The following is a 13,962-nucleotide window of genomic DNA, read 5'->3' on the forward strand; positions in this document are numbered from 1 at the left end:
CATGACACAACGAAGAACACCACCTTGACCTCTGAGTCACCAAATACAGTCAGAAAGGAAGACTCTTCAAATAAGGAAGAGGAACTATAAGCAGACAGGAAAAATGACACTTGTGATGGGGTATGCAGCTAGAAGACAAGTCGAATTAAAGGGTGTATGGAAATGCAAGTTAGAACTGGTCCCCAGCAGTGGCAAAATGTTGGGAGGAACTAATAAAGCCGGCTTGCCAGAACTGCTAGCTGCCACAACAGATCATCCCTCTACTGTACTTGATAAACATCTTGGCACCAATCAGTCAGTCAGTAACCTTTTATTGGCGTAAAAAGTATAAGACATATAAAAATACGGTTTAAAATTTCAACAAAATAATAAAATGGGGTTACATGACCAAACAGACCAAACAGGCTACACTTAGTTATGCTTTGACAGACACTATAGGACAGTGGTCCCCAACCTTTTTATCACCGGGGACTGATCAACGCTTGAGAATTTTACTGAGGCCCAGAGGCCCAGGGGGGGGGGTTAGTCTTTTGCCAAGGGACATCGCCACCTGAGCCCCTGCTCCACTTGCTTTCCCACCGGCACCCCTGACTTCCCGCCATCCACTGGGGGGTGCTGCCAGCAGCAGCTGCGCAGTGCCAGGCCGAGGGGGAGCCCCAGCCATGGCAGCCGCTGGAGAGCACCAAAGGTGAGCCGGCGGCAGAGTGGCAGGGCAGCCCCCAAGGCAGCAGCCGGGGAGGACGAGGAGGAGCTGCGGCCCAGTACCGATTGATCCACAGACCGGGACAGGTCTCCGGCCCGGGGGTTGGGGACCACTGCTATAGGATGTTGATTAACACCAGGTTCCAAAATAAGGCATGCCCATGGGAAATAGGGGGTGTCAAAAGGATGGCAGAAAGCAGAACCGTTCTGTTGCTTGCAAACTGGCAACTTTTTTCTTTGTTCAGTTCTTAGATTCCTAGGCAGTTGACTTGCTGCCAAAGCTTCAATTGAAAAGTGAGTCACTGCAGTTGGTGGGATTCTGCTGAGTCATCCTGTCCAGACAGAACTCGTGGAAAAGCACAAAGGACGGAGAGACTAAAACTGTATTCCTGTCGGGTCAACCACAAAATGACCCTTCGTTGGTCTACCTCCTTACAAAACAGATGCGACGATACAAGTCTGATGGAGTTGGGGTTGGACTTTTCACTGTTGTTATGCTATGAAATGCTGCAGTTCCTAAGGTGCCCACTCAATGGTTAAACATTGTTTGTGACAATGCAAAGTTCTGTAATGTTTTGTCTCTGTAACTTAGCTTCTGGAACTATGTCTTAATCAGAAGGCCTTGTGAGGAGGATGTACTTGACCATCTCTTGAAATGCTGCAAAATAGTACTAATGCTGATGTACCCGGCTGGCCTATTTCCAAGGCCAGTGGAAGTAACTAGAATTGTTATACTAAACCATTGGAGTTGGGTGGAGGGCTGGGAGGAACGGAAAATTGCCTTTTGGGGCCTTTCCGGTGACTTTGCAAAATGGCAAAGAGTGGTCTGGGGGGATACTAATCCTTATCCTCTGCCCTGTGCCGTCAAACTAGGATCTGGAAGAACCAGTTTCAACTTCTCGCTCTACCACAAAGTTTGCTGGGTGACTTTGAGCCAGTCCCTCTGCCATGTCACAGAAGGAAGGGAGAATGTCTGTCACTCTGACACTCTGACACCCTACTTAGAGGAAGGGTAAATGAATGCAAAAGAATTTTCAGCTAAACATCAGGAAGAAGTTCCTGACAATTAGAGGAGTTCCTCATTAGAGCAGGCTTCCTCGGGAGGTGGTGGGTTCTAATTCTTTGGAAGTTTCTAAGCAGAGGCTAGATAACCATCTGACAGAAATGCTGACTCTGTGATTTTAAGCAGATTGTTAGTAGGTGGGCAGGAGGGATTATGTTTAGCTTGGCTCTTGTGGCCCTCTTATACACTGCCAGGGAAATGCTGATTGCCACTTGGGGGTCAGGAGGCTAGTTTCCTCCAAGCCAGACTGGACAGGGATTCTGGTTTGGTTTTTTTTTTTGGGGGGGGGGTCATATCTGTACATGTCACTGTGGGTGGGCAAGTAGTTATGACTTTCCTGCATTCTGCAGGGGGTTGGACTAGATGACCCTGGAGGCCTTCCAACTCTATTATTCTATGATTCTACAGAGGCATACAAATGTACTAAATGAACAGCAATTGTAGAATGTTTGTACCCATCAGTATGCAGTGAAGAGACTTTCAGAATGTGTGCTCTAATGGAACACATGAAGCTGCCTTCTATTGAGTCTATCAAGGTCAGCGTTATAACATTATGGCTGGCAAGCAGCTCTCAGGTTCGTGGAGAGGCTATCGCACCAACTATTACTTGATTCTTTTTACTGGAGATGCCAGAAATTAAACCTGAGACCTTCTGTATGCAAAGCAGCTGTTCTGCCACTGAACCGTGGCCCCTCCCCATGATGGTGAATTAGAAGCAGAGCAAATGTCAAGTATGTCCTAAGCACTGCTTTTTTCTAAAACAAATCATCAAAGCAGGGAATATGCAGAAATCAGCAAATTGTCAGCTATTTCTACGGTCCATGCTTTTTTGTTTGTACATGCAAGGTGCGATTCTTTGTGAGCATAATATTATCATTTGAAAAAGGAGTCCCAAAGTGGCTTATACTTTCCCTACCTCTCCCTACAACAAACATATTATGAGGTAGGTAGGGCTGAGAGATCTCCAAGAGAGCTGCTCTGCAAGAACTGTGACAATACTTTTTGTGACCTGTGTGGGAATGCACTGGTGATTGAGGGCTAGGCAAAAGCAAAGTGGTGGCCTCTAGAAGTACATATTTTAACCGGTGGGCTCCAAATCAGATACGTTTACATTAGAAAGACTAGTTGGAGCAGCACCTAATGGATTTTTCTTTGCCACCCAGCAAGCCTTCTGATTTCAACATGAGCACATTTCTCATAACAATTTGACCACCGAGGAAGACCCCTTGGGGTCGAAACGCACTTGGTCCATTCTATGTTGGCCTACTCCATGTGCAGTTAGAAATGTGATGCTTTTTTAAAATTATGACATCTATGTAATTCATAGATGTTTTTAAGATTTTGAACTAGTGCACTTTATGTAATAAATAGTGGCAAATGTTTTAAAAATTATTTTTGCAGTTCAGCCTTTGGGCTCCGAACTTTTCTGGTTTGGAAAGGTTTTGGTTTCCCTTTTTAGTTTTGCATCACACTGACAATAGCCATAAGCAGAAAGCATCAAGGCAACAGGCAGCTCCCTGGAAATTCTAACCAGCTTCCAAATCCATCAAAGCTCAAGGTACAAAGGGTTCTTAACCACAGCACACAACCATGCTCCCTAGTCCTCACGTGGACTGGGAAGACATACTGAAAAGCTCCTTATTCAATACAGGTTAGCCTACAGTCATCCAAAATATTCTTCACTGCTCAAGAGCACGTCTACTCAGATACTACAAAATACTTGAACAGCATCTAGGATTGCCCCAAACCCCAAATCTGATTTCAGAAACTAAAAAGAGTTGGCTCTGTCTTGTGTTTAGATGGGAGACCTCCACAAAATTCCAGGGTCGTGACATGGAGGCAGGCAATGGGAAGCCACCTCTGTACATCCCTTGCTTCAAAAGGCCTTATGGGGTCCCTGTAAGTTGGCTATGATTTGACAACCCTTTCCACCATCACCAAGTATTGGGGATTACTGAAGAAGCTGGGGAAGAGAAGACAAAAGACTAGGGGGGCAGGGGGGCAGCAGGATCTTCCACGGTGCTTTGGGATTACAAGTCCACAACTTTCCACTCCAAACCCTCCTTCTACAATCTGCCGGCCAGCAGTGAAAGGGGGGGGGGGCTGTCCTCTACTGCAGAGTACTCCCCTTCTGGTTCTAGACCAGGGATTCCCAACCAGGGGTCCTCAGAACCTCCAGAGGGGGTCTGAAGAAGAAGAAGAAGAAGAAGAAGAAGAGTTGGTTCTTATACGCCACTTTTCTCCACCCGAAGGAGTCTCAAAGCGGCTTACAGTCGCCTTCCCTTTCCTCTCCCCACAACAGACACCCTGTGGGGTGGGTGAGGCTGAGAGAGCCCTGATATCACTGCTCGGTCAGAACAATTTTATCAGTGCCATGGCGAGCCCAAGGTCACCCAGCTGGTTGCATGAGGGGGAGCGCAGAATCGAACCTGGCATGCCAGATTAGAAGTCCGCACTCCTAACCACTACACCAAACTGGCTCTCTGCAGCCTTTCTCTTCCTGCCTTAATGTGCTTGGCCACAAGTTAGGGAACTGGCCACCTCCAACTGGAGGGCTCAGTGAGTAGGCTGTGGGTGTAAAAATCAAAGTGGGGGGGAGTCGGTTGTGGAGTGGTATGGAGGGGTCTGGGCTGTCTTCTAAACTCCTGCCCTTCTTTTGGCCTACATGAGACACTGTAGTAGCAATAAAAGTGGGGGAAGGGAACAAAAGGAAGGTGAAGGATTATGTCACTTCCGGGGATTTGCCTGGGAAGTGTCACCAGCTGACATCACTTCCAGGGATCCTCAAAGCCTGAAAATTTATTTCAGGGGCTCCTCCATGGTCCAAAGGTTGAAAAAGGCTGTTCTAGACACTTCAAGAACAAAACCAGTGTTTTAAAGGAGCCCCAAACTAGGGTAAGAGGAAGGACAGCCTCCACAATGGCACAAAAGGGCAAACTAAATAAAGGCACATTACCCAGGCCTTTTTGATTATGTTGAGATTTCCTAGCAGGGACTTCCTAGATGCAGAATTCAAGTTTTTAACCTGGCTTTGTCTAGTTTCAAGGTCGCATAGTCTCCATAGAACCGTAATGAGTCTCCTCCCCCTAAGAATTCCTGCCTCCCTTCCACCCAACAGCCGATTCCCATCAAGTCTGCTGGAGAAGGAAGACTGGGAAAGACAGAATAGGCTGCACGGCACCGGGAGGGCTTGCCTCCGTTCGGACAGAAAGGGAGCGAGAGCAGAGGGTACCACAAAAGTGGGGTGGGCGAGGGGAGAAGCAGTGCAGTTACCAGTAGGGCGTCCCGATGAAGGATTTCCGTTTCGCCACAGAGGCTGTCAGTTCTGCAGAGACTCCAAAATCCGCTGTTGAAAGGAAAGAGCATTTGGTGAGAGGGCTAGTTAAGGCTGAGAAGATACACACACACACCTGTGTTTGCTGAGATGGAGGGAAAGAGTTCCATTGACATCACGGGAAGAGGACTTTACAGGACAGTCAGGAAAGAAAAAGGGTCTGGGAAGAAGGAGAAGAGTTGGTTCTTATATGCAGCTTTTCTCTACCCAAAGGAGTCTCAAAGCAGTTTACAATCACCTTCCCTTTCCTCTCCCCAAAATAGACACACTCTGTGAGATAGCTGGGGCTGAGAGAGCTTTAACGGAACTGCTCTGTGAGAATAGCTCTAAGAGAACTGCAACTGGTCCAAGGTCACCCAGCTGGCTGCATGTGGAGCAGTGGGGAATCAAATCTGGTATTCTAGATTAGAGGTCGCCTCTTTTAACCACTGCACCATGTTTGTCAAAGGCAACAAAATAATACTTCCGTTCAAGAGTCAAATATGAACAGCGGAGGGTAGGAAGGAAGTTAAAAGGAATGTGTGAATAACATATTTGACAAGGTAGAGGAAGGAGAATTCTGGATTAGCAGCGAGAATAAAAGCAGGTCAGATGTGAACAAAAAGGAGGGGAAACCAAGAGAGGGAACTGACCAAGTTTCACGTCACCGTCGGCTGTAAGCAGGATGTTGGCCCCCTGAAACAGAAGCAGGAAAACTCTGCTGAAGAGAGGCTGGAGACACAAAAGGGGAAAGACCGAACAGCCCTTTCCACAAAAGAGAGGGTCTTTTTCCTCTCCCATCCCATCTTCCTTTTCAGAAGCAGCCACAAGAGAATTTCTTAAAGGAGACAGACTCTGGACTGGCTGAGCCAAAGGTGTTGTTGGAAGGAAGTTCTCACCTTGATGTCCCTGTGCATTTTCCCTTTGGTGTGCAGGTGGTGGAGTCCCTGGTGAGGAGTAACAGACAGAAGTATTACACACCTGTGTGGTTATTAGCCAGTGTTCGAAGTTCGCTTTCATCTTATTCTCCCTCTTTCAATGTCCCCTACATCCAAAGCTGTCGGACGCCCCCCATCCCTAAGGCAAGTGCTTTTCCTTAGTCTAGTAAATCAAGTGAATCTACATTTTCACCAATGACTCTTTGAGTACATCTGAGGATTACATAACTACTCTCACATTTCCCTGAAGATTGTCTCAGGTGGGTAGCTGTGTTGAGTCTGCAGCAGAAAGAGCAAGATCTCCAGGCTATCTGCGTCTGGGAGCCAAAGTTCCCTTTGTCAAAGTGACTGGCATCTGACAAAGGGAAACTTGACTCTCAAAACTCACACCCTGAACATTCTTTTGGCCTCTAAGGTAGCGATCCCCAACCTGTGGTCCGTGGACCACATGTGGTCCTTCGACTAATTGGTGGTGGGCTCCAAAGGACGCCTTCTCCCCCCACCCCCGGCCCTTTACTTCATCCCCCCCCAGCCCTTTACAACACACTTTGGGTGTCATTGTCTCCCATCACTCCCAGATGGGACTATCTTGTTGCAGAGAAACAAGCTCAGGGTTCCCATTGATTTGTCATTGACATGAGTTAAAATTTCCATGAAAATAAAATGTTCCTCATGTTCATTGTTGTGGCGTGTCTGTATCTTATTTTGAAGGGATGTTTAAACATTACCATAGCGATCAGAGAGTGTTAGGGCAGTGGTTGAGAGTAGAGGAGTAAACTACCCCCCCCCCCGGGCCTCAGTACAAGGCATTGAGTGGTACCCGGTGAGTGGTCCCCGGTGATAAAAAGGTTGGGGACCACTGCTCTAAGGTGCTCATGGACTCAAATCTTGCTCACTACAAGCAAGAAGTTTTGCTTCTTTATTGGCAAATCCAGCCAGGCATGACAATGCAGTGATCCAGGCAAGATCACTTTGCAGGGCACCTCAGTAGCCAGCGATACCTGCTTCTCCACAACGTGCTCAGGGCCACTTCCAACCATCCCTGCCAGACAGGGCAGAGGCTTCCCAGCTTGCCCCCTATAACCAAGTCGTGGTGCCCAAGTGCCCGTATGGCTTGCACTGTCCATGAATTGTTAGTGTTGAAATATATTAAGAGGTTTTAAAAACATAGGACTATTTTAAATGCAGGGGCTCCTGCATTCTGAGGAGGAGGAAGAGAGCCAGTGTGGTGTAGAGGTTAACAGCAGTGGCTTCAAATCTGCTGAGCCAGGTTTGATTCCCTGCTCCTCCACATGGAGCCAGCTGGGTGATCTTGGGCTTGTCACAGCACTGATAAAGCTGTTCTGACTGAGCAGGAATATCAGGGCTCTCTCAGCCTCACCCCCACCTCACTGGGTGTCTGTTGTGGGGAGGGGAAAGAGAAGGTGATTGTATGCCACTTTGAGACTCCTTCAGGCAGTAAAAAGCGGGGTATAAAAGCCAACTCTTCTTCTTAAGTTCCTGCCCCTCCTAGCATTCTGCTACTCTCTCAATAATTAAAGAGAGGAACCCAACCCCACCACCAAAAAACCCCCAATCCTGAATCACTGGAAAACTAATTGCAATATTTGAGCCAGGAGGAATCTTGTAAGGGCACTGCATGGCAAGTCAAGGGACTGATGTCTAGTGAACTTTTGAAGGGCACCAGCCACTATCAAGAAATAAACCCAGAATTGTCTCTATTTTATAAACAAGTTTGCAATAATTAAATCAGAGATCACCAATGCCGTGTCCCTGAGCCTAAAGGCACCCGCCAGTGGGATTCCTGGTACCCATATGCTTCTTTCCCCCAAAGCAATGAGCCAGGCCTGGCTTTCCTCCATCTCACTGGAATAGAACAGGAGATGCTTCAAAGGAACCAAAGGCTCTCCTTCAGCTGTTAAGGACTGCAGCCTTGAGCTGCCCAAAAAATCGACCAAAGAAAGACGACCCAATCAGTGTTAAAAAAACCTCTCCTTCCTCTTTGTTTCTGCTGGGTCTTTCTTTGTACCATTAGATGCTTTCGGTCCCTATTTGGGAGAAATGCAGGACGCAAAACCAACAGATCTTTTTCCTCCGTTTGTCATGTATTTTTCGTATTATACTTGACCTCAACATTTCAGTCTGACTGAAGTTGCAGCAAGTGGGCCAGATTTCACCGTCTGCCAAACAGAGATTACAGTCCTTGGAATTGCAAATTCTGTCATCCTATTTATAGGCAGTGAAACCAGTAGTTGAGAAGCTGGGTCATTTCCTGGAAAACCAGTGAATTTTAAAGTAGCACCAGTAGGGGAGAAAGATGCTTCTCTCAACTGTGTTTGAATTCCAAGGCAGTTTGGTCGACGTGCATTTCATGCTTATGATTTGCAATCCAGAGTATTTGAAGATTATTAAACCAAGCAACTGATTTCATACCAGTTTACAGATGTCACTACATTGTGGGACTTGAAAACGGGCTTGTGTACTGCAAAAAAAAAAACCAGGAAATAATCTGATGCAGCCTTCTCAGTGTCTCTGGCTTCTGAAATGGAACCTAATTCTCAAGGTAAATTAACCCAGTTTATCTGTAACTTTCTGACCCTCAGTCTGCATGCTCTTCTAGTTTGAGTCCAGTGGCACCTTTAAGATGAATAAAGTTTTATGCAGGCACATGTACCTTGAATAAAACTTTGTTGGTTTTAAAGGTGCCACTGGACTCAAACTTTGTTCTGCAGCTTCAGACCAATACAGCTCCCTACTTGAATCTATCTGCATGCTTCTCTGTGGTTGATTGTCCATCCGAAGAAAACCCTGTGTCATGATTATGGTAGTCTAGTCCTTTATATTGTAACAATTATGTACTTTCCTCCACATACCCTATTATCACATACTCTATTATCCCACGGCTCACAGTAAAACCATGGGGAGAACTCCCAGAGCTCTTACCTACCTAAAAGCCAGTGATGGCGAAACTGTGGCTCTCCAGATGTCCATGGACTACCATTCCCATAAGCCCCCTGCTGGCATGTTCATGGACATCCAGAGAACCAGTTTGGCTACCCATGGTTACAGCTATTAGTTATTATTATTGTAAGGTTATTCACATGTGTATAGACTGTTTTATGTATTGTTCTTTGTTCTTATGTAAACCGCCCTGAGCCTCCGGGGAGGGCAGTATATAAATATAATAAATAAATAAATAAAACAATCCCAGGGGCAGATGGATGCACCCTAGGAAGAAAAGAGCAGCCCTGTTCCCGCACTGAATACATAGAATCATAGAACCATAGTATAATAGAGTTGGAAGGGACCTCATGGGTCATCTAGTCCAACCCCCGGCACTATGAAGGACACTCACAACCCTATTGCTCATCCACTGTAACCTGCCACCCCCTTGAACCCTCACAGAATCAGCCTCTCCGTCAGATGGCTATCCAGCCTCTGTTTAAAAATCTCCAAAGATGGAGAACCTGCCACCTCCCGAGGAAGCCTGTTCCACTGAACAAGGAGTGCAGGAATTAGGTCATGCTAGCTTTTGATGAGGAGTCTACCTTTTGGCTCCTTCCTCACTTAGGCCACCCTTCCTGGGACCAATCGCTATTGCCAGAGGCCTGGAACATGGTTCTTTGTGGCTGGGTCCCACACCACTTTGGAAATGGCTTTAAAAAGAAGCATCTGTTTTGTATGCAGATCCCTGATTCAATCCCTGGGATTGTTGGCAGCAGGTCTTGCCTCTGGTTGATCTCTTGGACAGCAGCTGCCGATCCCAGTAGGTTGACGAGACAGAACTGTGGCTCAGTGGTATAGCATCTGCACGGCATGCAGAAGGCCCCAGGTTCAATCCCCGACATCTCCAGTTTAAAGGATCCAGCAATAGGTGATGTGAAAGACCATCCCCTGCCTGAGACCCTGGAGAGCTGCTGCCAGCCTGAGTAGACAATACTGACCTTGAGGGATCAATAGTCTAGTTCAGTCTAGGTCTGCATAAGACCCCGTTCTACAGTTCTCGGTGTGAATTGTATATACCTAAAGCACGATGTTAAATGTCTGTGATAAATTAGCATAAATGAACCTGGGAAAACATCATCTTCAGACTGAAGAGGCCAGCGATTGAACTAGGGGCCTTCTGTGTGCAAACCATTTGCTCTGCCTTCCTAAACCACATGCACAAAGAGCTACGTGGCTGATGACACACCTCATTCCCACGATTGTAGTACTTTCTGCTGCAGGAAGACAGGAAAATAACAGAGAGAACAACGGAAAAGTGGACTTCCTGGACAGCCCAGCCCCAGCTGCAGAGAGGGAAGGAATATGGGCTTTGTTTCTAAACAGAGATGCTGGCTCTTACTTGGACATGTTTTGTCCTAATGCTAGGTTTCCAGCAGCTGGTTGTGGTTAACCAGTAGCAAAGGGAGAAGGAATACTCTGCATTCGCTCCAAGGGACCTTCTTCCTGATTAGTATGTTTCATATTCCAGAGGAGAGTCCTGGTGCCGAACCAGTTTGGGGGAAAGCTATGGCTCAGATTAAATTCTGGAGGGCTCTCAAATCCTATCCCGTTTTTTATAGTGATTTCTGAACTAAAAGAGAAATATGTTTGAATGCATATGAAGCTGCTTTATGCCAAGACAGACCTTTGTTCTCCCAAGGTCAGTCTTGTCTACTCTGACTGGCTTTTCCAAGGCCCCCCATGCCACGCACCCACCTGATCCCCTAAATTGGAGATGCTGAAGGTGGAATTTGCACGCAAAGCAGATGCTCTAACACCAGACCACCGCCTCTCTCCTTAAGGACTGAGTATTCTCAGTTAAAAAACCTCAGGCTCTAACTGGAAATGCTAAGCATCAAACCTAGGCCCTTCTGCCTGCAAAGCAGATGGCAGCCAGGGTGGCATAGTGATTAAGAATGGGGGCCTCTAATCTGGAGAATCGGGTTTGATTCCCCACTCCTCCTGCACACGGAGCCTGCTGGGTGACCTTGGGCCAGTCACCATTCTCTACGAACTCTCTCAACCCCACCTGCCCCACAAGGTCCCTGTTGTGAGGAGGAGAAGAGAATACAATCGTAAGCCAATTTTAGATTTCTAAGAGTAGAGAAAAGTGGGGCATTAAAACCTAGTCTTTCAATTCTCATCTCCCCCCTGTACTACCAAGCCACAGCCTCTTTCCTTATGGACCAATTATTCCCAGATTAAAAACTGAAGTTCTAAGTGGAGATCGAATGTGGGACTTTTCTGCATGAAAAGCAGATGAGCTGCCATTGAGCCAGGTGGCCCTAAACACAGACTGTGAGAGTTACAGTATCGTACATCACCCTCCTTCATCTTTTGTCGGTGTCTGGGGAAGCTAGCAGCTGCTGGTGCCAATCTGACCACGGCCTGAACAAAGACGGAGCCCCCTCTTCCCACTTGGCCATGCACGCATGCTCACCTGGAGTGTCTCTCTGCAGACGTACGCAATCTGTTTTTCTGAGAGGGGGCCAGTTGCTGAAGATAAGAAACGGAAGTCCAATTATTATGGGTTTTTGAAAATGTCCAGCTTCTCCATAAAAATGCCCGAGGCAGCTTACATTACCACTCATTGAAATACATAAATATGTATACAATGCAACAATCCCCAGCCCGAAAGGCACAAACAGAAACAGCTTTTCTATTCTGTTAATGAAATCAGTTCTGCTGATGGTGATGCTCTGGGATAGAAAAGATTCCTCCCCCCTGTAGTTGTGATTCCCTGGTACCATGTGACTTTCTTACATGAATTCAGCCTTCCTCAACTTTTTTACCATCAAGAACCCCTTGAAACATTCTTCACGCTACAAGAAACCCCAGAAGTAGTGTGATTGTGCAGAATATTGTTGGGAAGCATAACTGTGGACCTGCTCATTCAGGGCCCCTCCCCTTCTGACTCCTTCCAGGCCCATTATTGGCCATTTTGGGGGTGAGAAGATCAACATGACCATATATGGCCATATATTTATCACATAGTGGCTCTATATAATTGGGAAGGAGCCACGATGGGTGGAGCAGTGTCCGGGTGTCCAGACACTGATTGGGCAGGCCCCTGGAGTGCCCACCCCCAAAACCCAGCTTCAAGGCACATGTGCAGCCTCACAGCCACACACTCTCCACCAGCCACCGAGGCCTGCCCAGCCAGCTGCTGCATCATGCTGGTGGTGGCGTTGCTGCCGGCTGCAGTGAGGTGGCGAGGTGACAGCAGCGCCGAGGAGGTGGCGGCAGTGGCAGACAGTCCAAGGAGTGCAAGCCCCAAGGGCGCTATGTGTGCCCCTCACCGCCTTGGGAGGGGAAGGAAAAGAAGGGAAGGGAAGCCACTCCGTGCCTGGCCACAGCTGCCTCTCCACATGCCTGCCATCTTCCGCCCCATTGCCCCACTTGCATCTGCTGCATTTAAGGCTGCAGCGGCTTTGCTGCTAGTCACCTGATAAATGTTTAACAATTTTAAAAACATATACAAATTAATTAATTCCTACCCATTCAGGAAACCCTTCCAGTGCCATCAAGAGATCCCAGGGTTTCTCAAAACCCTGGTTGAGAAAGCCTGCAAGAGTTGGTAGTGAACTGGTTCATGGTTTGTGGCCCCACAAACCCTGCTGAATCTGACCACAGTCCCTTTCAATGAGATTTGCAGAAAGTCCCAAAAAAAGCTTGCTCCCCATTGTTTAGTTGTTTCAACTTGCCTACTACAGACCCTTTAAAACGTAAAGGGACTGCAGATAGTTTTAAAGGGGCTGACAAGGGAGCCCAATAGGGCTGAGCTCATGGGAGGGACACTCAGGCTTTCCTGCGCCAGCCAGTTTCGGGTTCTCTTGTGCAGCCATTTAAAGGGCCTGCATAAAGGAGCTGGAAAGGGCTTGTCAGTTGGGGACACTGCTCCCCACTGACTCAGTTGCTTTCCAAGCTGTCATTGGCACTCCCTTTAAAATTTAAATAGACTGAACAATAAAGCCTGAAACAGCCGAGCAGCAGGGAACATCTACCTGCTTTAAACCCCTGTTTCTCCATTCACACACCACCATGCTTTAAAAGTTCATGGGAGCTTGTGTCGGTAGACCCATCTTGAACTTCATTTTCCAAACTACAAACAGGGCAAATTTCATGAAAAATTTTGCTCTGTGGTTTGATTTGTATCCAGCACTCCATGAATTACTTCAAGCTACTGCTGTATAAGGGTGAAGGTAGATGCATGTATATGGAACAGTCAGCCTATTGTGGAACTCACATCCTTTTTAAGCAGAAGCTCCCTGGGAGCAACTGGTTCTTCTTGTTTCAAGGCACAACCAGCGGGGCAGGATGCCGATCCCCTGGCCCTTGACAATTATCTACCTGAGCAGAAAGGTGACTGAGGGCCTTGGTGGTAATCCCAAAGCCAGCGCTGACTGGCTATTGTGGAAATCATAAAGCTTACTCCCTCCCCTTCCAAATGAGTAGCTTAAAAATAAAAAGGGGTATACGTGCCGGGCACATAGGCAAGGAGGAAGCTCCAGAGGCTCATGCAAATGAGGAGGAATGAGAAGGGATGGCATGAAAGTCCATACAGAAGTTAAATCTCAGGATGTGTCTAGGACTGAGCTCTGGGAGAACCTGAGCTTGACTTGTAATGGAAAAACTCACTCCCAAGCAGAGGAAGGTCAGTCCTGCAAACTGCATGTTCTGATTTCTGAGGAGGGCGACAGGCTGAACCAAGGGGCTTCCTTGGGGGCAGTGAACAGACTCAATTGCCTTCTGTTCAGCTAGACCCTCCCCCTTTCTTCTAACCTAGGAAAGAGCCACCTGCTGAATCTTCCCCCTCCCACACAACTATGGAGTCATTAACTGGATGCCAGGCAAACCTCTCCCAAACTCCCCATACCCAATCACACAACGTGCAGAGTGGCAAAAGGAGAAGTAAAACCCTCCAGAAAGTGAAGCAGACGTATTATTGCAACAGGCCAGAC

The 13,962-nt window shown here is 47.3% G+C and overlaps 1 protein-coding gene across 1 annotated transcript in view; it reads right to left on the reverse strand.

The window, feature by feature from the left end:
* MAP4K2 (mitogen-activated protein kinase kinase kinase kinase 2) overlaps positions 1 to 13,962 on the reverse strand; it is a 49,973-nt gene that overhangs the window by 22,887 nt on the left and 13,124 nt on the right. The window contains exons 5-8 of the mRNA XM_077328056.1: positions 11,442 to 11,497; positions 5,978 to 6,025; positions 5,732 to 5,774; positions 5,039 to 5,111 (exon numbers count right to left, since the gene is read on the reverse strand). Of these exons, the coding sequence (XP_077184171.1) occupies positions 5,039 to 5,111; positions 5,732 to 5,774; positions 5,978 to 6,025; positions 11,442 to 11,497 (220 nt within the window). The remainder of the gene's footprint in view (positions 1 to 5,038; positions 5,112 to 5,731; positions 5,775 to 5,977; positions 6,026 to 11,441; positions 11,498 to 13,962) is intronic.

Source organism: Paroedura picta, chromosome 1, assembly GCF_049243985.1.
Source record: "Paroedura picta isolate Pp20150507F chromosome 1, Ppicta_v3.0, whole genome shotgun sequence".
Lineage (NCBI taxonomy): Eukaryota > Metazoa > Chordata > Lepidosauria > Squamata > Gekkonidae > Paroedura > Paroedura picta.